The sequence below is a fragment of the Leptinotarsa decemlineata genome, unplaced genomic scaffold (genome assembly GCF_025532065.1).
Source record: "Leptinotarsa decemlineata unplaced genomic scaffold, Ldec_3_MD MMD2_tig00003736_RagTag_RagTag, whole genome shotgun sequence".
Taxonomy (NCBI): Eukaryota; Metazoa; Arthropoda; class Insecta; order Coleoptera; family Chrysomelidae; genus Leptinotarsa; species Leptinotarsa decemlineata.
The window spans coordinates 3996563-4022081 of NW_027412593.1; the positions used below are offsets into that span (position 1 = coordinate 3996563).

General features: G+C 36.5%; 1 protein-coding gene across 2 annotated transcripts in view; it reads right to left on the reverse strand.

Moving 5' to 3' along the window:
- Positions 1 to 25519, reverse strand: part of LOC111508771 (uncharacterized) — a 75291-nt gene that overhangs the window by 40783 nt on the left and 8989 nt on the right. For both annotated transcript variants that reach the window (XR_012466159.1, XM_074178284.1), the window contains exons 3-4: positions 19956 to 20137; positions 10856 to 11013 (exon numbers count right to left, since the gene is read on the reverse strand). Coding sequence is in view for 1 of the 2 variants with exons in the window: in XM_074178284.1 (XP_074034385.1) it covers positions 10856 to 11013; positions 19956 to 20137 (340 nt within the window). In the remaining variant the exon portion in view is untranslated. The remainder of the gene's footprint in view (positions 1 to 10855; positions 11014 to 19955; positions 20138 to 25519) is intronic.

Sequence of the window (25519 nt, forward strand, 5' to 3'; positions counted from 1 at the left end):
GTGAAAAAATTTAATTCGCTTATCAACGGTCAACTGAGATTTTGCTTAAAATTAGAGCCTCTTTGCAATTGTTTCTCCTGTTTTCTCCCTTGAAACGATTCTAATTGTCAGTTCTTATAGGATATATCATAAAACTCTGGAGATATTCATAAGACAAGATAAAGACTGGTTTGACGTATATATTGCCACCAAACGTGAATCATTGAAACGTTTTATTTTCAATAAATTTGTATGAAAGCGAGTAGTTCATCATTCGATACGAAATTTTATTGTTTTCGTTCATTAGTTACCAGGGGTTCCAGCAGGTTTGATTTTTTGTCCTTTACTTTCATGCATAGGTAAAATGTTTTTTTCAGTTCAAAGTTCCGTTTGTGTTCTGAAATTATCTGTTTGAAATTCCTGGATGTTCTTCTAAACATAACCTACATGTTATTGTATACACCTGATCTATTTTCCTTATTGTTGTAAATCGTGCCCTAAAGAAAATAACGTCAGCCACCACTGGTAGCCACAAACCAATTGTGACGTAGCTAAGAGCTCGCAAATGTTCGATGTCCGCCTCCGTTCCAGGCATGGCGTTGCTTCGAGAATAATGCTACCGACACAGTCAACTGAAAGTTACAGTGCGGTTCGCAAAGCGATCTAGTAAGCCAATAGATATTCGAATAATAGTTGAAGTTTTAATGGAAGTGTTTGTTGTATTCAAAGTGAAATAAAGTTGAGTTTGATCATTGTTCAGTTTAATCCATTATTAGTCAACCCACGGGGAAAACCTAACATAATCAATAATTGATTTTTTGTTCTTCATATGTCTACCTATTATATCTACCATTCTATATGCTACGTTGTTGTTCGGTTGAGTTAGTAGATTTTTTCATATATTTTTCTAGGTGTTACTGTTACTTTCAACTTGAAGATGTATTTGATCAATGGCCTGTTGTTGAGAATGTAATGGAACATGTTTAGGTTGAACTTTCCAATAATTGTAATTGATTTTGACAAAATCAGTTCTTCATCAAAATTTCCTGTGTTCATAAGGATACTGATGAATCTGATGAAGTAAGAGGTTGATTTATATTAATGATAGTGATTAAAATGGTTGTTGATAGACGTGTCTATCGTTTGGTGGCAAATTGTGAAATAATATATGTTGTTAAATTTTCGTAATTGTAAAAATGTCTGTAATTTCTATCTGTTTCTGAAACCTTGTGAACATATCTATAATAGTTTATTCAGAAAAACAAGTTGAGTAGTTTTCTCCAAGTTATTCATGAACATTCCAGCTTGGAGGGAGATATGAGGCATTTTTGTTATTATAATTCTAATTCAAATTCGACCCCCACCATTGGGATCTCCTAAACTACAGTAGATACGTCGAAACTTGAATTGGGGCAAAGTTGCGTTTTTTGTGCTTGAAAAAATACTGTTTTGGAACTTGGAAAATTCCGAGTATTTCAGGATATATCCGTAAAAAACTGAAAATCGAAAAATTCGTTTTTTTCTAGCGTTATTTGTAAACATAGCTCAAAACAAAAACATATTTTCATTGATACTGTTTTTCAGCTACATGTTTTCATGTTCATATTCACCATCCGACGTTTCGTCTTTTAGAAATCATCATCAACTTTTTTCTATTAAGGGCGCCATATTGTTTTTTTACAGAAAAATAGTGCTTCTCATTCTGATTTCATTGATGTGTAATTTGTTATGATTTGCTCTTCTGAAATCACAGGTATTAAAAAAAAGTTCATCTGAGATGATCACGACTACCTCAAAAAATTTTGTTTAATGAACATTAGTTGTCAGAACTCATCAAATATAATCAGTTTGCACAAATACTTCAGTCGAAATGTCCTCATTCTCAAATGAAGAAAAACGAGATATGTTGAAACTTTATCATAAATTTGATAAAAATAGTACGAAATGAAGACAAATTTATTTTGAATTATTTCCGTAAAAATAGCAGCAGGATGGAACATTATTTGGTATTTTGAACAAACACTTGACTGAGTACGGTGCGTTTCAAAAACCAAGAATGAAATCATGATCTTGCTAAAAATGCACAGAAAGTATTACAACAAGTGTTCGAAATGATGGTCTCCCTCTTGAATACATAAACTCGTCTCCTCAAAGCAGCCCTAACAATATCTCTTCTTCTGATAGACCTGCATTGCTTGATGATATTTTCTTTAATTTCACCCACTGTGTCATATTCTTGCTCTCTATAGATTAGTGTTCATCAAAGTGGGCGATAACGCCCCCATGTGGGCGTTGAAGGCCTATAGGGGGGCGGTAAAGGGCACAAAGAAAATTGGGGGGCATTGAAGCGGTTTAGGGGGGCGATAACTGATTTAAAAATACTTTTTTGCTTTTAACACAAACTTTACCGCTCCTTTACGCTTAACGCGCGTTTCCTCGTATAACGCCATCTAGGGGACTAGCAAGTAACTATTTCCTGTCCGATAGTTGTCAAACTGTACAATAGATGGCGGTAAGCTTCAATGCGAAGCGAGAAGTTTCTAGTCTCCATTCTTCAAAGTACCAGGCCTGCCTGCTGCCTCATATGGAAGCGCGCGCGCCATCCAGCCAGTAATGTTATTCGACGATATTAGGAAAACAAGTGAATTTAGTAAGCGACTAGCTAGGGAAAATGGTGTATGTGTGGTGGTGAATACTGTGAGTGGTGTCACTCACAGTATTCTTTACTCTGGCATTTTTTAAGACACAATCATGTCGGAATCGATAGAGAAGAAACGGCAGTATAGCGCGAAATATATAAAATATGGATTTATTGAAAATTCCACAAATCCATCTTTCCTATGTGCCTTCTTTGTCAACAAACATTTCCGAATGAAGCGATGAAACCCTCAAGGCTACAAAATCATTTGAATAAAATGCAGCATTCAGATAAAAAAGACAAAAGTGTGACTTATTTTCAAGAACTGGAAAAGAAACACTCAGCTCAGCCAACTGTGTCAAAACTTTTTTCAATATCTCCTTGCTAATTGCTCAAACAGATAAACCTCACACTATTGGAGAGGATTTAATTTTACCGGCAATAAAAGAAGTAATAACTACTGTGCTCTATAAACCAGCGGCAGATATTATCCAAAAAATTCCTTTGAGCAATGGTTCCTTGCAAAGACGAATTGATGAGATGGCTGAAAACATTGAAGAGTCACTGTGCAATCATCTGAAGACTTCTAAATTTTCAATTCATTTAGATGAGTTCACTTCACCAACCAATGAAGCATTGTTGTTGTCATACGTGAGGTTTATAAAAAATGAGAAAATATATCAAGAACTACTATTTGCTAGAAATTTAGAGACGGATACAAAAGGAGAAACCATATATAATACACTGGAAAAATGTTGTGATGAGAAAGATATTCCACTGAAGAATATTATATCAGCTGCTACGGATGGCGCTCGGGCTATGACAGGATGTCACAAAGGCTTCATAACGTCCTTAAAAAATAATATTCCAGATGTGCTCGCTGTACATTGCGTCATTCATAAGCAATATTTGGTTGCGAAAAATTTGAGTGAGCGCCTCTCTCAATCACTGCAATATATCATCAAAGCAGTCAATAAAATCCGAAACAGCTCTTTGAATGACGGATCATTATTCAATCAGCTTTGTGTTGCTAATGATGAAGCTTTCAACCGATTGTTATCACACACAAAAGTGCATTGGTTATCAAGAGGTAACTGTCTGACTCGATTTCATAATCGATTTGACTCTGTAATAGATTTCTTGGAAAACAAAGACGAAGAATTGCACGACAACCTCATCACTTCAAAGAATGATATTGCGTACTTGACAGATCTGTATAAATTATTTTGAAGATAATGTCAATCTCCAACTTCACGGTGTCATTGCTGCTTTTGTAGCCAAATTACTTTTATACTAGAATAATATCGTCAGACGTGAGTTTCGCAATTTCCCTAATTTGTCAGCAGTATCCTTCAACAACGACGACTTGCTTGAATATTACTGGAGTTTTTTCCCAACACCAAATCGTTATTTTTAACACCTCGATACGTGTTTCGATCACCAAGTGATCATCTTCAAAGAGGAAGATTAAAACAGTTTTAGCAGTTTCAATCTTCCTCTTCGAAGATGATCACTTGGTGATCGAAACACGTGTCGAGGTGTTGAAAATAACGATTTGGTGTTGGGAAAAAACTCCAGTAATATTCATTACTACACCAAAGGTTCCAAAAAGTGCATCATCAGACGACTTGCTTGTTTATTGCCAACATTTGGAGAACCTCCACCAGTGATTTCGCCGAACCCTTCCAGATATTTTAAAATTGGAAATACCGGACTGAGTGTTGGATCCTTCATCAAATGTCAATACAGCAGGATCACCACAGCTGGAAGAAGAACTCATAGAACTGATAACGAACGAGGAAATAAAAATTAAATTCAAAAATGGATACCCAGAATTTTGGCTACAAAAGCCAATCCAGCAATTGTACCCTGGATTGTGGTCCATCGTTCAACGATTTTCGGTAGCATTCCCATCATCGTATTTGTGTGAACGTGAATTTAGTGCTGCGGCAACGTTGCAAACTAAAAAGAGAAACCGGTTGCAGATTACCGAACGCGGTGGCTTACGACTGTTTTTGAGTAAATTCGACCCTGATATTAACAAACTTGTTGAAAATAATCAAATTCCTCCTTCACATTAGATTTGTTTTAAATTTCGAATTGGAATGTTTGTTTTAATAATAAAAGTTTTCCTAATATTACAAAATGGTGTTGCATCACTCTCATCAGAAAGTCTTATTTTCACAAGACACACATGATTCAATTATTAAAATAATAATGCGATTGTGACTCTTAAGATGTGGTGAAGTAAAAAAAATTGAGGGGCGCTAGAAAATAATTAATTCTTGAAGTGGGCGGTAGATAAAATAAGTTTGAGAAACTCTGCTATAGATTATGTTCTTCAACCTGCCCCACAAGAAAGTATCCAAAAGTTGTAAGGTCAGGTAACCGGCCACCTCACTGGTCGTGAATTTCCTAACCACCTTTCAGGAAATCTTCGGAGTAAATATTCGCAAATTGCTATTTTATTGTGTGGAGAAGCCCCATCATGCTAAAACCAGAAGCTATTATAGTTAACAAGGGGAAACGTATTCATGAATTCTTCCTTAGAAACCGAAGATAATTTCCTTGTTCAAAGTATTAGAAAAGAAATGGGGTCCAATTATTCGGTCCTCATAAATTCGAGCCCACAATCCGAATGGAACTGAACTTATGATCTGACTTCTCTAGAGTGTCGTGGATTATTTTAACATCAAATGTGCCATTATTTCTATTAAAAACACCATAGTTCGTCGGTCTAAATAATGTTTTTCAAGAAGTTTATAGGGTGTACCCTATTCGGGAGCCAGCTATAAAATTACATCCTTCTATCAGTATGTAATTTTTGTGAAATATGTATCTCGTAACATTTCAAACCACTTTTTTTGAATTCCCTCCAAACGCTCGTCTGTGGCATATCCATTTATGCCGCTACTTGATGCGTTGATTTGGAAGTATCTGCATTTATCTAAAAAAGTACCAAAAATCACTAAACTCCTTCGAATAACTGTTGTAATCAATTTTTGTGAAATAAAAGCAACAAAAATTACAATTTTTCGAATGATAAATCTATTTTTTTTATTTGAATAAACCTCCACAATAAATTTGTATCGAGTTATGAACATTTTCACGACAGTTATACTGTTCCTTTTCATATTTTCGTTTAAAATCTATCAAGTCCAATCACTGGAGTTTATCTGTTTGGCGTATTCTTCAATATTGGAGCTGACAATAATTTTGGCGAAGGCGGTAGTTTGGTGAAAGGTTAAATACTTTTGGTGAAGTTCATATTGTATGCAAATAACTATTGTAATGATTTTTTTGTGAAATAAAATCAACAAAAAATTACAATTATTCGAATGATGAAACTGTTCATTTCATTTGAATAAACTTCCACAATGAATTGATGAATCTGTGTATTTAATTTGAATAAACTTCCACAATAAATTTGTATTGAATTATGAACATTTTTATGACAGTTATATCGATCTTTTCCATATTTTTGTTCAAAATCTATCGAGTCAAATCGTTGGAGTTTATTTGGTTGGCCCATTCAAATAAATGTTGTAATGCATTTTTTGTGAAACAAAAGCAGCAAAAAAATACAATTATTGGAATGATGAATCTGTTCATTTCATTTGAATAAACTTCCACAATGAATTGATGAATCTGTGTATTTAATTTGAATAAACTTCCACAATAAATTTGTATTGAATTATGAACATTTTTATGACAGTTATATTGATCTTTTCCATATTTTTGTCAAATCGTTGGAGTTTATTTGGTTGGCCCATTCTTCAATATTGGAGCTAACAATAATGTTGGCGAAGGCGGTAGTTTGGTGAAGGTTTTAATACTTTTGGTGAAGATCATATTGCATCAAAATAAATGTTGTAATTCATTTTTTGTGAGATAAAAGCAACAAAAAATCACAATTATTGGAATAATGAATCTATTTATTTCATTTGAATAAACTTCCACAATAAATTTGTATTGAATTATGAACATTTTTATGACAGTTATATTGATCTTTTCCATATTTTTGTTCAAAATCTATCGAGTCAAATCGTTGGAGTTTATTTGGTTGGCCCATTCAAATAAATGTTGTAATGCATTTTTTGTGAAATAAAAGCAACAAAAAAATACAATTATTGGAATGATGAATCTGTTCATTTCATTTGAATAAACTTCCACAATAAATTTGTATTGAATTATGAACATTTTTATGATAGTTATATTGATCTTTTCCATATTTTTGTTCAAAATCTATCGAGTCAAATCGTTGGAGTTTATTTGGTTGGCCCATTCAAATGAATGTTGTAATGCATTTTTTGTGAAATAAAAGCAACAAAAAAATACAATTATTGGAATGATGAATCTGTTCATTTCATTTGAATAAACTTCCACAATGAATTGATGAATCAGTGTATTTAATTTGAATAAACTTCCACAATAAATTTGTATTGAATTATGAACATTTTCATGACAGTTATATTGATCTTTTCCATATTTTTGTCAAATCGTTGGAGTTTATTTGGTTGGCCCATTCTTCAATATTGGAGCTAACAATAATGTTGGCGAAGGCGGTAGTTTGGTGAAGGTTTTAATACTTTTGGTGAATATCATATTGCATCAAAATAAATGTTGTAATGCATTTTTTGTGAGATAAAAGCAACAAAAAATCACAATTATTGGAATAATGAATCTATTTATTTCATTTGAATAAACTTCCACAATAAATTTGTATTGAATTATGAACATTTTTATGACAGTTATATTGATCTTTTCCATATTTTTGTTCAAAATCTATCGAGTCAAATCGTTGGAGTTTATTTGGTTGGCCCATTCAAATGAATGTTGTAATGCATTTTTTGTGAAATAAAAGCAACAAAAAAATACAATTATTGGAATGATGAATCTGTTCATTTCATTTGAATAAACTTCCACAATAAATTTGTATTGAATTATGAACATTTTCATGATAGTTATATTGATCTTTTCCATATTTTTGTCAAATCGTTGGAGTTTATTTGGTTGGCCCATTCTTCAATATTGGAGCTAACAATAATGTTGGCGAAGGCGGTAGTTTGGTGAAAGTTTTAATACTTTTGGTGAAGATCATATTGCATCAAAATAAATGTTGTAATTCATTTTTTGTGAGATAAAAGCAACAAAAAATCACAATTATTGGAATAATGAATCTATTTATTTCATTTGAATAAACTTCCACAATAAATTTGTATTGAATTATGAACATTTTCATGACAGTTATATTGATCTTTTCCATATTTTTGTCAAATCGTTGGAGTTTATTTGGTTGGCCCATTCTTCAATATTGGAGCTAACAATAATGTTGGCGAAGGCGGTAGTTTGGTGAAGGTTTTAATACTTTTGGTGAAGATCATATTGCATCAAAATAAATGTTGTAATGCATTTTTTGTGAGATAAAAGCAACAAAAAATCACAATTATTGGAATAATGAATCTATTTATTTCATTTGAATAAACTTCCACAATAAATTTGTATTGAATTATGAACATTTTTATGACAGTTATATCGATCTTTTCCATATTTTTGTTCAAAATCTATCGAGTCAAATCGTTGGAGTTTATTTGGTTGGCCCATTCAAATAAATGTTGTAAAGCATTTTTTGTGAAATAAAAGCAACAAAAAAATACAATTATTGGAATGATGAATCTGTTCATTTCATTTGAATAAACTTCCACAATGAATTGATGAATCAGTGTATTTAATTTGAATAAACTTCCACAATAAATTTGTATTGAATTATGAACATTTTCATGACAGTTATATTGATCTTTTCCATATTTTTGTCAAATCGTTGGAGTTTATTTGGTTGGCCCATTCTTCAATATTGGAGCTAACAATAATGTTGGCGAAGGCGGTAGTTTGGTGAAGGTTTTAATACTTTTGGTGAAGATCATATTGCATCAAAATAAATGTTGTAATTCATTTTTTGTGAGATAAAAGCAACAAAAAATCACAATTATTGGAATAATGAATCTATTTATTTCATTTGAATAAACTTCCACAATAAATTTGTATTGAATTATGAACATTTTTATGACAGTTATATCGATCTTTTCCATATTTTTGTTCAAAATCTATCGAGTCAAATCGTTGGAGTTTATTTGGTTGGCCCATTCAAATAAATGTTGTAAAGCATTTTTTGTGAAATAAAAGCAACAAAAAAATACAATTATTGGAATGATGAATCTGTTCATTTCATTTGAATAAACTTCCACAATGAATTGATGAATCAGTGTATTTAATTTGAATAAACTTCCACAATAAATTTGTATTGAATTATGAACATTTTCATGACAGTTATATTGATCTTTTCCATATTTTTGTCAAATCGTTGGAGTTTATTTGGTTGGCCCATTCTTCAATATTGGAGCTAACAATAATGTTGGCGAAGGCGGTAGTTTGGTGAAGGTTTTAATACTTTTGGTGAAGATCATATTGCATCAAAATAAATGTTGTAATGCATTTTTTGTGAGATAAAAGCAACAAAAAATCACAATAATTGGAATAATAAATCTATTTATTTCATTTGAATAAACTTCCACAATAAACTTGTATTGAACTATGAACATTTTTACGACAGTTAAATTGATCCTTCTCATATTTTTGTTTGGAATCTATCAAGTCAAATTGTTGGATTTTTTCTGATTGGCTCATTCTTCAATATTGGGGCTGACCATAAATTTGGCGAAGGCGGTAGTTTGGTGAAGATCATATGGTATCCAAATAACTGATGTAATAAATTTTTTGTGAAATAAAAGCAGCAAAAAATTACAATTATTCGAATGATGAATCTGTTTATTTCAGAATAAATTTGTATTGAATTATGAACATTTTCATGACAGTTATATTGATCCTTTTCATATTTTTTTTTAACTCTATAGGGTCAAATTGTTGGAGTTTATCTGATTGGCTCATTCTTCAATATTGGAGCTGACAATAATTTTGGCGAAGGCAGGTAAGTTTGGTGAAGGTTTTGCTACTTTTGGTGAAGATGGAGATCATTTTGGCAAATGGATAATAATTTTGGTGAAGGGTAGACAGTGATGAAGATTATGGAATTGTTTAGCAAAAGTATTCCTCACAGGTGACTATACGACTAAAATACAGTTTGTTTACAATCATTCGAAATATTCAAATTGTATAGTCACCTGAATTCACATTTAGAAAAAGAGAAAAAATCAAAGCATTCCCGAATAAATACTACAAAAGTGAAAATTGATATTCTATTAAAAAAAATGGCGCACATAACAGCATTCAACTCAAATTGACAAATGGATGAAATCAGAGCTACTTACAGGTTCATTAAGTTCAGAAGTTTGATTTAATAGATACTGCAAAGATTTTTTACTTCCTTTGTTACTGACTAGCAACAAAGTAAATATTCAAGCAAATAATAATACTGTCAGTTTTTAGGAAGTATTTCAATACTCGGAACTACGTCACATAGACCTTGGATATGTGTATCATAGCACATTGATTTGAGTAAGAAGTTTTCATCTTCACAATTCACTGAAAATATAGTTAAAAAAACTGAAAGAAACGCTTTTAAGGAACATTGAACCTAAAAGTTGAAAATATTTTTTTCTAAATAAGCTTGAAACGATAACGAACGAAAAATAATAGTATTATCGTGAAAAAAGCGACTGGCGCTCGATATACAAAAAATACGGCACAAGCGCCCACGCTTTTCTCACAATAATACTAGTATTTTTTGTTCGTTATTGTGTGAAGCTTATTTAAAAAAAATACTTTCAACTTTCCAGTTCGATGTTCCTTAAAAGCGTGTTTTTTAGTTTTTTGAACTATATTTACTTTTAATTTTTTAGCTTCGTATACTATAAAAGCGTGTTTTTCAGTCTTTTTGAACTATATTTATTTCATCTAAACTTTGGGATCAATCAGCCATATATTGTTTCGGAAAATGACCATTGATATTTTTCGATTCCGGAGACCTACCAGCTACCTCACCCAAGGCAGTAGGCGTTATAAATAAGGCAACAGGCGTGCGTGTTAATAAAAAAAATACTTTTTTCAAATACATGTAAAGAGAGTTCGACTTATATCAAGGAGGTTATGTACAGCGCTATCTGCCTGCGAATAGATCAAGCAATAATGTCGATAATTCTGTCAAATACAGATCCTGAGCTTGAGTTACAAACAAACAAACATACACACATACATACATACAGGTATTGATAAAATTGTTACCGTCAAGTTCATCGGCAATATTCTGCAATAAGACGTCATAAAATGTCAATACTTTTTCTCTTTCTCTTGGATCTTTTCGTCGTGCTAGAATTTTCTCCATTTCATATTGAGGAGGAACCATTTCTACAAACTTTTCTCCCAATTTTTCGTCGAAGGAACTGAAATCAAAGGAAATTAATCCTATCAATATTCATTTCTCATTTTTGTTAAATATCTCTGAAATAATTCAAGAGCAAGGCAACTTGAGAAAAAATGTAGTATCTTACCACATGGAGTTTATCATGATGAAGTAGTTATTGTTTTTCTTCGAGTGATGAAACAAGCATGGGTGCATTCAGAGTTTTGTTTTGGGAGGCTGAAGCAAGAATCATAAGAAATTCGAGGATTCATCAGATAATTCGATAGAGAACGATAAACATGAAGTTTCCATGGAAGAGGAAATTGTAGAAGTCGAAATATCAATGCAATATAAATGAATCTGGAATAATATATGTTTGGTATCTCACAACGTCCACCCAAAAAGGTACTCTGGAAGAAACAAGTCAAAAACTTTCAACATTACGACATAGTGTAATTCGTTGTTAGACTGGAAAATAAAGTACTCATAATTCGGTAAAGATCAATATAACGAATCAACACTGAAAATTCTGACAATATTGCAACGAATTAAAGAATTAACTGTCTTAAACAATTTTTTTCAACAATATTTCACTATCACAACTAATTTATATTCAACACTTAGCGACTAACGCTTAATTTATCTTCACTGTTCGAATTCTTTATTTAAACGCACGATTCACTTTCCGAATACAGACTGCCATCTCGAGACGAGAAGCGGGCCTTATAAGTCGATAACGACCGTGCTAGATTTCTCTAGTTGTTTCGGCAATGACCTAGACTTTTCGCGGTGGCTTGTCGATCGCATTCCGTTCGCGGTGAGTTACATGTATGCTGGCTGAGATATCGGTCAGGGCCGGCTTCAGATTCGTTACAATGCCCCCTTCTTAAAGACGTTTCGCCCCGAAATGTCATTCTTGGCGTGTGTCGATACCTGCAAGACTCCCCATATCTTTAACGTGAAGTTCGATTGAAGTAATACTCCACAGTCTTTATGGTCGGTCGTGGACGATGGTTACCGCATACCAAAATCTTGATGCCGCTGGATCTGAAGATCGTTTCCAACATGCTCCTCACAATTCTCCAGTCCAGCCTGTCGAGTCCAGATGCTAATTTCGGGATTGCCAAGTCCACGAGATTCTGGTCGAGCATCGTGTCCTTCAGTCTAGTAAGACTCCTCCAGACATTGAATATAGAATAAAGAAAATACTTTTGTCTAGTTTCTACTGTGTTTATCTATTCGTTACGACCGGTTTCGGCTTATAAGGTCATTTTCAAGTAACTTGACGAAACCGGTCGTAACGAATAAATAAACACAGTAGAAACTAGACAAAAGTATTTTCTTTATTCTATATGCAACATGAATTTCTACAAAATAAATAAGTCATCAATTGAACGAGTTCTCCAGACATCTTCATAGAACGGTTTGTCTCGAAAATGCTTTTTGGTCACCAAGTAGAAAATGTTTATCTGACCCTTCTTCAACTGTAGCACTCCTCCGACTTCAGGATTCTGTTATCGTAATGTTTGGAGCTGACCGAATTTCTTGTTGAATACCACAGCGATACCCTTGGACATTTGGAGAACCTCTAACACGCAGTGAGCTAGTGCGTAATCAACTGGAATCTTGAAAAGGTATCGTGGCTCTTCTTGAGTTACCCCATGCACGACCTTCTGTCCGTTCGAATATAAGGACATGAATTTCTGGAACGTCATTTCATCCTCTGGTGGTCTGAGGGCGCGAACTTGGTCATGATTTTCAGCATAAGGAGCCAATCTATTGAAATGGACGACCCTAGGCTTTCCTGGAGGTGGCTTATGGATTTGGTAAACGAGGTCATTATTCTTTCTCATGATTTTGTACGGACCTTCAAACGAGTTCCGCAACTTCGGTGATAAACCACGGCGTTGCTTAGGATTGTACAGCCAAACTAAGTCACCGGTTTTAAATTCTCCATCATTCGCCTTGATGTCATATGCCTTCTTCTTCCTATCGCTTGCACTCCGGATGTTAAGACGGACTAGTTCATGGATGTCGTCCATTCTCTGCCGAAGCTTGCTGACATAGTCTTCCCCCGCAGTGTCTTGTTCTGGCGGCGTCCCAAATTTCAGATCGCAAGGAAGCCGCAGCTCTCGGCCCATTCTAATACTGGCGGGGGTTTGGCCGGTTGACTCGTTCACTGCCGAACGATAGGCCAACAGGAACAGGTTGAGGTACTGATCCCAGTCTCGTTGATGGTCAGAGACTACCTTGGACAAGTGGCGGTTTATGGTCTCATTCATTCGTTCCACCATTCCATCGGACTGTGAATGTATAGCTGTGGTTTTGGTCTCTCGAATGTCCAACAGCTTACATATTTCTTGGAACAAGTTGGACTCGAAATTTCTGCCCTGGTCCGAATGCAGCTCCAATGGGACACCGAATCGACATATCCATTCCTTCACCAGGACGACAGCGACGGTAAAGGCTTCCTGGTTGGGCAGGGCATAGGCTTCTGCCCACTTGCTAAAGTAATCCATGGCTACTAGGATGTATTTTTTCCCATGGTCGGACTCTGGGAATGGGCCGGCGATGTCGATGGCGATTCTCTCAAAAGGACTACCCACGTTATACTGGCGCATTGGAGCTTTCGGTCGTATCTGAGGTCCATTACTGGCAGCACATACAGGACATTTTCTGCACCAGTTCTTGACGTCGGCTTGACAACTAACCCAGTAAAACCGTTGTCTTACTTTCTGAATAGTCTTCGTTACTCCCGGATGTCCTCCAGTGACTCCATCATGGATTTCTTTGAGCACCTCCCGTTGTCTGTTCCTGGGTTCCACTATCTGGCTCCTTTCTTCTCCACCGTCTTCAGACTTCAACACCCGCTTCAGAAACCCGTTTTACAAGTTGAGAGAGTTCCATTGGGCCCATTAGGACTCAACCGCTGGCGAATAACCTGCTACCTCCTGCCACGATGGTCTTCGGTTACTTTTCTTTCATTCGATGACTGAACCAAGATCTGGGTCTTCCTCTGGGTCTTTCTTGATCTTATTATCCTCCCAGTTGTCGTCTATAGCTCTAGTTCTACAAATGGCTGCTTCCTTCTCTTCTGCTCGTCGGCAATGTGAGCAGTCGTCGGGGCATGGTATCCGTGACAGGGCATCTGCGTTTTTATAGCTAGTCCCAGCTTGATGTTCTATTTCGAAGTCAAATTCTTGTAATCTCTCAATCCAGCGCGCTACTTGGCCCTCGGGATTTTTGAACTGCAGAAGCCATTTGAGAGCTGCATGGTCCGTTCTCAACAGAAATCTTCTTCCAAAAACGTATTTGTAGAAAGGTTCTACACTTTTGACAACGGCCATGGTTTACTGAGCGTTTTGCTGAAGTAGCTAATAACTTTCTCCTGTCCCTCCTAGATCTGAGAAAGGACTGCTCCAAGTCCCACATTGCTGGCGTCCGTATCTAAAATGAACTTTCCGTCAGGTAGGGGATAGCTCAAAACAGGAGCGTTGATCAAAGCTCTTTTCAACTTCTTGAATGAGTCTTGGCATTCCTCAGACCACTAGAACTGGATCTGTCCTTCTGTGAGTCGGGTCAATGGTTTGGCGATATTGGCAAACCACAGCACATATCGACGGTAGTAGGTGCATAAACCATGGAAGCTCCGAAACTGATGTATGTCTTTTGGAATGGGCCAATCCTTAACTGCTTTGACCTTTTGTTCGTCTACCGCCACTCCTTTCCCAGAGACAACGTGGCCAAGGTAACGGACTTCTTTCTGGAACAGATGGCATTTCTTGGGACTAAGTTCCAATCCAGAACTCCTCAGACGCATGAATACCTCCTACAGATTCTTCAAGTGATCGTCGAACGATTTTCCGACCACGATTATATCGTCGAGATACACTAGACACGTCTTCCATGAGAACCCCTTGAGAAACGTCTCCATTAATCTTTCGAAGGTCGCTGGAACCCTAATGGCATAACCGTGAACTGCCAGAATCTTGAGCCGATGGTGAAAGCTGTCTTTTCTCGATCTTCTAGGGCCAATTCAACTTGCCAATATCCACTCTTCAAATTCAAAGTCGAGAAAATTGTGGAGCCGGCTAGCGTGTCTAGGGTTTCGTCGATTCTTGGAAGAGGGTAGCTGTCTTTCTTCTATGCTGAACCACATTCGTTCTGCCGCCTTTTTCTTCTCCAATATCGAAGATTTCCTGGTACATCTTTACTAACTCCCTCAGTTTTGATCGGTGAGTTGGTGGTATGTCCTTGGAGGAAATGTCAATCAACTTCTCCAACTCTTTAGGCAAATTGTTGGCTTGGCTAACAGAACTGCGTACACTCCGTATCACAGAGAAAATGGACGAACAGTGCCCCAGCAGTGTTCCTTTCTTCGAAGTCACGAGAAAGTAGTTGATATTCATGACCCTGACCGGCACAACTTCATCAACACGCAACAGGATCTTCCCCAGTGCGATTCCTCGTCCAGCCCTTTTAGGTACGCACACGTCTTCAGCCAACAGGACCGTGATTATCTCTTCGCTTCTTCCATGAAGCAACAGCTCTTCTCCGCCGACACGTAGGACGCCGTCTTGAAAATTCAGCTCGAACCCTCTGGAATTCATTATGTCCATTCCAATGATCGCATCGTCCTCGATGTCCGCCATCAATTCACGATGTTTCAATTTTGTGCTGCCCAACACCAATTCAATTGGTAGTTCTCCAAGTACAGTGGCTGGCTTCCCTGTTGCGGTGCGTAGCTTCCAGCTTGACGGTTCAATTCTTGCCGGTGTTTTGGCAAAGGTTCGCCCAAGAATGGTTCTCGTCGCACCTGTATCTAGCAGCATGGCACAAGGCTTGTTGTTGATGAGGCCTTCTGCTAAAACACCTTTGTCTTGTCGTTGGAGAACAGCAACATCTGCGTTTTTTACGAGGGCTTGCTGGGTGCACGCCGACGATTGCCCCTTCTCATCGACCCCCTCTAGTTTTCCTGATTTGATCTCATTTGTTTCCTCTCAGGCAACACTTCTTTTATTACTTTTCCAATGGTGGCCTCAATATCAGCAGGCGCTTGTCCATCTTCCTCGATAGCTCGAACTTTGCTCTGGCTCTTGCAGGATTGTTTTGCAGACTCAAACTCCCCTGCCAGTGCATACACGAGATGTTTGGGATGAGCTAGTGCCAAGTCCGTCCAAGAATGCCTGAACTGCTAACCGCTCCATCACATTTTCCGGTGTAGTAGGATATGCCAGACGAACCAATCGAGCAATGTCGGCTTCAAACTTCTGTAGGGATTCTCCTGATTTCTGACAGCGGTTCTTCAGCTGTGAATGATAAACGTGCTCTAGGTGGGCCTGTCCATACCGCAGCTCAAGATGCTTTACAAGTTGGTCATAGTCTTCTTGTTCTTGGGTCGTGAGGTTTTGCAGAATATTCGTTGCTTCTCCACGCAATGCTAATGTTAATGCTATCGCCTTCTCTTCTGCATTCCATCCAAGAATTTCAATACTCAATACTCAATACTCAATACTCAATGCTATCATCCATAGTTTGTTCAAATAATACTCGTTTCACGGCATATTTTAATCCCATAGAACCCGTTTCGCCTCAAATAAAGGATTTTGTTGACAGAAGAAGCATCACGACACTTGAGATAATAGAATTCTAAATTATCCTCAAGTATTATTTAAAAAAATGGCTAAGGGACATTCAAATATGACATAAGCACTATAGGGGGTCTTTTCTTTGCTTATTTTTGTTGATATGGGGGGGCAGGGGGTCTAGATGGAGATTAAGAAACGCTTCTCGAAGAGTTTCGAACATTAGCTTAAACTGACCACGGATTGGTAAAACCAATAGTTCTCATGACGGTTGATGGAAATCCGCGTTATTAAAAAGTAATAAGGTATGCTTTACAATACTTTGAGCGACATGATCTCGATGCATTGTTTTTAGCTACTGTAACGAATCTGAAGCCGCCCCTGACCCATACGCCAGCCAATTCATCGAATAAATGTATGACTCACTGCGAAAGAATGCAGTCTGAAACCGCCACAAAAAGTCTAGGCGAGTACCGAATAGACTACAGAATTCTACGATAGATCTTTACCGATATAAAAGGCCGGCTTCTCATCCAGAGAGGGCAGAAAGCGAATCGAGCGGTTAAACAAGGAATTCAAATAGTGAAGATAAATCAAGCGTTAGTTGATAAGTGTTGTAAATGAATTGGTTTGTGACAGTGAAATATTGTTGGAAATAAATTTGTTCAAGACAGTTAATTCTTTGATTTGTTACACTACCAATGCTCCTGGAAAATGTTTGTTCAACAGAGTAAAACACAGAATAGATCTTCTGATTTCCTAGACATTGAATGGTATAAAGAACATGTGCGTTGTAATAACTGTCATTGCGATAGTAACGTAAATATTATTTTATTCATAGAGATCGAGGTCGATCACCTGGTTCTTCGGTGTCGATATTTTCCCAGATGAAAAAGCGATTGAACTACTTTATAACTGTCTTTTTCGGTGGAGGGTCGAATAGACTCATTCACTTTGCACCAAACCTCATGACTGTCGGACCTTTAAGCATCGTTGTGGTCATGTACAAGTTGGGCTAGAATAAACAAATGTATATATCACATCCTGCCGATGATTATACGCTTGGGAAAGTTAAAAACGCTGAGATGAGGTTTTTGTGGCTAGCGTTGCTGACACGAGGGCTTAGGAGTTTTTTACGAGAGACACGAAAAGTCGGTCACCGGGGTCCGTCGAGACGAGTATTTTGTACTGAGTTGGTGCGTTTGTAGTTGTTTAGCAGGTTGAATCAATCGTAATTAGCACAGTCAAATTTATATATATATATATATATATATATATATATATATATATATATATATATATATATATATATATATATAATCTAGAAAGGTTAATGCAGTCAAGCTGCTGAAAAATAATTCCATGAAAATCAAAAAATAAATAGATAAGTACTCTTTGATCATTCCCATATTGATTTCAATTTAAGAGCCACCGGTATACAGCTGTTTCAGCCTATTAGGCATCGTCAGTACCGGGCAGGCGGTCCTCGATTGAAGACAAAATGAGAAAAAACCAAGAAAGTACTTGATAAAAATAGCTGCGTAAACGCAAGCGTAAAGCAAGTTGACTTGGGTGTCACACCAATAGGTGGTTCCACTTATGTTTCGCTTGCGTTTACGCAGCTATTTTTATCAAGTACTTTCTTGGTTTTTTCTCATTTTGTCTTCAATCGAGGACCGCCTGCCCGGTACTGACGATGCCCAATAGGCTGAAACAGCTGTATACCGGTGGCTCTTAAATTGAAATCAATATGGGAATGATCAAAGAGTACTTATCTATTTATTTATATATATATATATATATATATATATATATATATATATATATATATATATATATATATATATATATATACAGGGCGAATTGAATAGAACTGGCCGATACTTGATGAAAATCCATATTAAAATCCTTTTTTTTATACAGGGCTATTCAAATTCGTTTCTGTACATGGGGATCTCGTAAACGATAAGAGATAGAGTGTCGGTTAAGTTGTGGCAGAGTTGTGTATTTTAAAGACCTTTTCAATGATGTAAAGAAATCGAATATAGCTCTTTTGGTTCTGGAGATATACAAGAAAAACCAAAAAATCCCAAATAACTGTTTTGCCTATATCTTCTTTATTCGCAGACATATTGAAAGTCTGACTATTGGCACATCAAGTGCTATTGGCACTTGATGTGGGCTCCCAGAATATATCCATGAATCTTTTATACAGGGTGTCATCTGACTTGGGCCACCCCATCTTTGAATTTTTAAATACGGACCTGTATTTTTTGTTGTAGTTTTTGGATCGTAGACGTTCACTTCATACTGAGAAATTAAATTCAATTTTATATTTCGGGATGTTTCGGTAATATTCGATTATAATAGTGTGAATTATTCCCTTTTAAATTACGGCCCTGGAAATTGGTTGACTGAGTTGAATAAAAGCACAATAGCAACTTTCACGTCTCCCAATGTACCGAGGTTTTTTTTTTCATTTTTAGGTACCTATTCATACTTTTTCCATTGCTCTGAGCGTTTTCTACAATGAACTTCGAATAATAAAACCTTTTATGATTATCTGAAACATATCTACATCAAAAATATATTATATGTATTTTAATAAGCAGAAAAAGAAATGATAGCAATAATAACATCCAAAACAAATTCAATTTCTACGTATGAAGTGAACGTCTACGATCCAAAAACTACAACAAAAAATACAGATCCGTATTCAAAAATTCAAAGATGGGGGTGGCCCAAGTCAGATGACACCCTGTATAAAAGATTCATGGATATATTCTGAGAGCCCACATCAAGTGCCAATAGCAAAATGTGGAGAGATTTTCAATATGTCTGCGAATAAAGAAGATGTAGGCAAAAAATAATTAGGAATTTTTTGGTTTTTCCTGTATATCTCTTTAAAATACACAAGTTTGCCACAATTCAACCGACACTCTATCTCTTATCGTTATACGATAACACGTAACGATAACTCTCCTCAAACTTTGAGGAGAGCCTAGAAGATGACAGTACTACCAACTGTCGAAAGCGTAAAATTTGATATTGAGATATATATATATATATATATATATATATATATATATATATATATATATATATATATATATATATATATATATATATATATATATACCCAAGCACAAGCCACTGCAGGTTTGAAACGACCCTAACGCTCATAAAATATTTTTTGCGACCCATACGTGATACCCAAATAGGGTGGACCCGGTAAAGTACCAGCTTTTTTCAAATCATAACGAAATCACAAAATATTGTTCGAGCATTTTGTTAGTGCGTTATGAACTTTTAAGAGGCATCGTAGATTTGATTCATTTCATACTCGTTTCAGTAAAATATACTGTGAATTTGTATTTCTTTTGTATATTCATCTCACCTCTCACCAGCTCCTAGCCACATTGGCTCCTTATCTGTCAGGGATACTCCGATATAGGCAAATGCTCCCTGTCCTTTCGGAAGTGTTCGTGTTGCGATATAGGTCCTTCCTTTTTTTTCTCCACCTGCGTCCTTGACTCCGACGTCAGCGTCGTACTCTGTGTCATTCAACCATTCTGGCGGCTATAAAATTCATTGAATGTGGGAGTTTCATCAAACGGTTTTGTAAAGTATACAAGACGTATGTAGCAAAAGAGATTCTAGGAGGAAAGGGGGGATCTATTCATATCTTCACTGTACAAAAATTTCGAAGTATTATCTTCAAAACTCAAATAATAAAACATGGCAATGAACTGTTATTACCTGATTGAATTTTTTTTCTACCGAATTTTTTGATAAGGAATTTTTTAAACTACGTTTTCCCAATACGTGGATATGTGGATAAAGAGATCAAAGCGAAATCTCTCGTACAATAGAACAGGATGCAGCCACAGTATCGCTAAAAGCAGTAGTCTCAGTATCCCCTCTTTTTAGTAATGAATCATAGCGCACATGATCAAATCGTGGCAGGTAGTTTTTGGATGCGCCGTGAATTGCAACGTTTTCATGTCTTTTTTTAAGGACATAACTTCCTTAAGGCGTTCTAGGTGATTCACATTGGATCTGAATCGCTGGAGATTAAACCCATTGGGAAAAACGTTATCAGGAAGTTTATTCCACATAAACACAATTCTCCATTGACAGAGTTCTTTCACAGTGAAGTTTGAGGTGTACTGAGTTGAACCTCGAAACGATGAGCAGCTGCCGGTGAAGATGTGCATCCGCAGCCGATGTCCTTGAATCCAAATGTAATGACAATACAATTGTGCTGTCGTCAGCAAAGCAATATATTGGATTCTTGATTATTTCCAATAAGTCGTTGATATACAATAAAAAGAGGGTTGAAGACAATATGGATACCCCGGGGAACACCATTGTTGTTGGTAAATGTGTTCGAGAGATATCAATCGACGGCCACTTGCAGGGAACATTCTCTCAGGAAGCCATAAACAAGCCATAGCATTAAAGTTTGGCCAGCAAACCCTCATGCCACACACGGTCAAAGACCTTAGAAATATTGTGAGGATATTGTGGTTTACGGCTTTCTCCATGATACCACTGATGACAAAGCGACTGGTCTATAGTCATTTGGAAGAATTTTCTTGTCCTTTTTGGGAATAGGCTGGACGCGAGCAGCCTTCCAAGGAGAAATAAAAACCCTTCCTTTTAGGACAGGTTGAAAATTCTGAAAAATACTAGTGCCAGTTCTTTTGCTCACTTTTTGAGTACGATGACGGTCACTTCTTCAGACGCCTTGTCCATATTGAGCTGAGGACTCAACTCAAATATAAACTCCCAACATCTGCAATTGAATGATCCTCATATTTTCGCACTCACAGAAACCAAAGTTGAGTGAATTAGCGATAAATGTTGGGAAACAATCCAAGCCGCGCAAAGTTTCCCTTGCCTAGATGTTTGTTTCAGCTCTAAAGATCCATCAATTTGTGCTTCTGAAGTCACCGAAGTTATTCTATCTTTCATGGATGCATATATTCCATTTTTAATGAAATGACCTACTAACGGTAAATCTTTTTTTTTTTTTGAAAATTTCACTTAGTTTGGAGGGAATTTTATTGTTCAGTCTCTCGACTGTGAAGAGCGGGCACTCTACCAGAACATGCTTAACAGTCACAAGCACTTCACACGCGAAACATTTTGGTGGCGGTTCTTTCCTCAATAGATGTTCATGCGTAAGGCGAGTGTGGCCCAGTCTCAATCTGCTAATTATGACTTGATGGAAGCGATTTATTGCTTTGTTGTTCCAAGGATATAATGTAGCCTTGATTTCCTTAAGTTTGGAAGGTTTTTGAGACCACTGGTGATTCCACATTTCTACAATTTTGCAATGGAAATAGGATTTGAGGATGCTTTCATACTGATATTACATGCTGGATGTTCTACAGCTTCTCTGGCAAGTTTATCGACTATATCGTTTCCAGAAATCCCAGTATGTGAAGGAACCCATAGGAGGGTTACTGTCCTTTTATCTAGTTGTTTCATCTCCTCTTTAATCATATTTACCAGTACGTGATGGATATATATATTTTCGACAAAAAAATAAGGGAGTTGAGAGAGTCCGTAATTATTAAAAACTCTTTACCAGGTGTCATTTCAATGAAGGAAAGAGCTTTATAGATGGCATAAAGTTCTCCAGTGAGAATAGTGGCAAATTCATGTAAAGAAAATTTACAGGCGGTCTCGTTCGTTACGAATGCACATCCTACACCACAAGTTGTTTTTGAGGCATCAGTGAAGATTTTCTGGTGAAGTGGGTATTCAGATATTACAGTTTGGTAATCAGCTTGGATCAGCTGGGGATTTGTGGTTGCTTTGCTCATGGATAGTAGCTGAGTATTTATATTCGGTAAGGGAATACGCCATGGAGGAGTTCTTTTTGAAAGTTTGGATTGGATTTGTGGAAATTTTTGCATCTGTACGAGGTTGAGGGAAAGCATTTTTCGTTCATGAAATGGAATATTTGCTTTTGTAGTGGAAGTGACTGGGACGATGAAGGGTTGTCGAGTTTAATGGTCTTGTCGCCTGGCTGCATATGATAGTGTCAGTTCATATCTTCTAAGCTTTAAAGGTAACTTTCCAAGTTCACAGAGTAGGCTGTCAACCGGGCTTGTAATAAATGCTCCATAGATGATTCTGAGTGCGTGTTATGTATTGTATCCAGAGCTTTGAATCAAACTACGTTTGTTAATGCTCGCAACGACTGAAAACTTAGAATAAATGAAACCAAATAATTTCACAATCAGAGAATTAGGAACTAACTGCTGGCCAATCCCAAAGGGTCTAGATTCTTCTTATCGGTAGCTGAAGCTGTTAATCAGAACTTGACAACATCCACAAATATACCACTAACACAAGCGGATGGTTCAATTACAAAAACAGCCATAGAAAAAGCAAATCTACTATACAGGGTGTAACTGAATAAGTGTAAAACATTCAAGGAGGTGATTCCTCATCGAAAAAAAGATAGGATCTTTCATATAAAGAAACTTCATTGGAGCATCCCTTTATTTCCAATAGCCTGTTTCATTCTTAACAAAAAATATCTCTTGGGCTTTTCGCCCAAAATAAACTAGCAAAAAATTATTCTACAAACAATTACAGAGATACATCGTCATAAATGCGAAAATACGATACTAATCTATCTAGTAGGTCGCTATTAGCGATAGTGACAATTAAATTGGTATGACGCTGTCAGTTTGTGAATTTTCGAAATTGAATTAATACTAATTGTGTGTTGTTGTTCTGTTCTTAGTTTGTTACTTCAATAATTCAGTTGTTATTGAAATGGCATACACAAATGAGGAAATGGCTGATATGCATTAAGTTTATGGTCTGTCGCAGGGGAATGGGTTACAAGCTTCTAGAAGATATGCTGAAATGTATCCTCAACAGCAGCATCCTTCACATAGAATATTTGCTCGACGTCATCAACGATTATGAGAATATGGTTCAATAGACAAAAGAACGCAGGATTGTGGTCGTCATCGAGAAGTACGAACACCACAGCTTGAGGAAGCAGTACTCAATTCAATTGAAAAACAACCTACTACCAGTACTAGAAAGATTGCTTTCCAACTAAATGTTGATCATATGACGATATTTCGAATTTTAAAGGAACAACTCTTATACCCTTACCATCTGCAACGAGTACAGGCACTGTTTTACCGCGAAACTTTCCGAACCGTCTTGAATTTTGCAATTGAATGCTGGAAATGATTAGAAGAAATTGTGACTTTCTGAAGATGATAGAATTCACAGACGAATGTAGTTTTCCTCGGGACAAGATTATTAATTTTCACAATAACCACATATGGGCTGATGAAAACCCTCACGCTTTTGTCGAAACTAACTATCAAGAACAGTTTTCTCTCAACGTGTGGCTCGGAATTATTGGGAATGACTTAATTGGGCCTCATTTTCCACCTCCTTGATTAAATGGTGAGGCATACGTTCAATTTTCAAGAGAAGTGCATCCAGTACTGCTGGAGGAAGTTCCTTTGGGCATCAGAAGGGATATGTTTTGTTATGCATGATGGAGCTCCCGCTCATTTTAGTCAAGTAGCACGTCAGCATTCAAGTGAAACATATGCAAATCAGTGGTCGAGGAGGACCACAGAAGTGGCCCGCTTGATCTCCAGATCTCAATCCTCTCGATTTCTCTATTTGGGGCATTTACAGCATTTGGTTTATCGTACTCCTGTTCGCGATGTAGAGGACTTAAGAAACCGCATCATCGATGCGTGCAGGTTAATCAGAGAGACTCCAGGAATATTTGAGCGAATACGTGGCTCAATGCACTCAATGGCTCAAGAGCCGACATCTAGACGCATGCGTAATGTCTGAAGGTAGACATATTGAACATTTACTATGATTAATGCATGTGTGTTTTGTTATTGAATAAATTAGTTTTGTTTATTACCCTTTAATTGTTAAATGCAGGTACTAACTACAAAATAACAATAAATCCAGTTCGCATTTATGACGATGTATCTCTGTAGTTGTTCGTAAAATACTTTTTTGCTGCGAACTGGTTTATTTTGGGCAAAAAGCCCAAGAGACATTTTTTGTTTAAAATGAAACAGGCTATCGGAAATAAATTTTTGAATGGTAAACAAATAATAAAAGTTACATTGGAAATAAATTTCAAGGGTTGCGTTTTCCACCCCTAACAACCGTGGGGTAAACCAAATAAATTACTGGCTTAATATCTTTTTGGTAGTACAAAACGTCAGGTTAATTTCAATATTGTGACTTTCAGTGTTTGTGAAAAAAATTGTTATACAAATTTAACAAGGGATGATCCAATGAAGTTTCTTTATATGAAAGATCCTATCTTTTTTTCGATGAGGAATCACCTCCTTGAATGTTTTACACTTATTCAGTTACACCCTGAATAGTAGATTTGCTTTTTCTATGGCTGTTTCTGTAATTGAGCCATCCGCTTGTGTTAGTGGTATATTTGTGGATATTGTCAAGTTCTGATTAACAGCTTCAGCTACCGATAAGAAGAATCTAGACCCTTTGGGATTGGCAAGCAGTTAATTCCTAATTCTCTGATTGTGAAATTCTTTGGTTTCATTTATTCTAAGTTTTCAGCCGTTGCGAGCATTAACAAACCTAGTTTGGTTCTCGAAACTGAGATTTTTGCGCCACTGCCGGTAGGCGAGATTTTTGGAGGCGACAGCTTGCTCGCAATTTTTGTTGAACCAAGATTTGCCGTTAGTAGGTCATTTCATTAAAAAGGAATATATGCATCCATGAATGATAGAATAAATTCCGTGACTTCAGGAGCACAAATTGATGGATCTTTAGAGCTGAAACAAACATCTAGGCAAGGGAAACTTTGCGCGGCTTAGATTGTTTCCCAACATTCGTCGGTAATTCACTCAACTTTGGTTTCTGTGAGTGCAAGAATATGAGGATCATTCGATCGCAGATGTTGGCGCA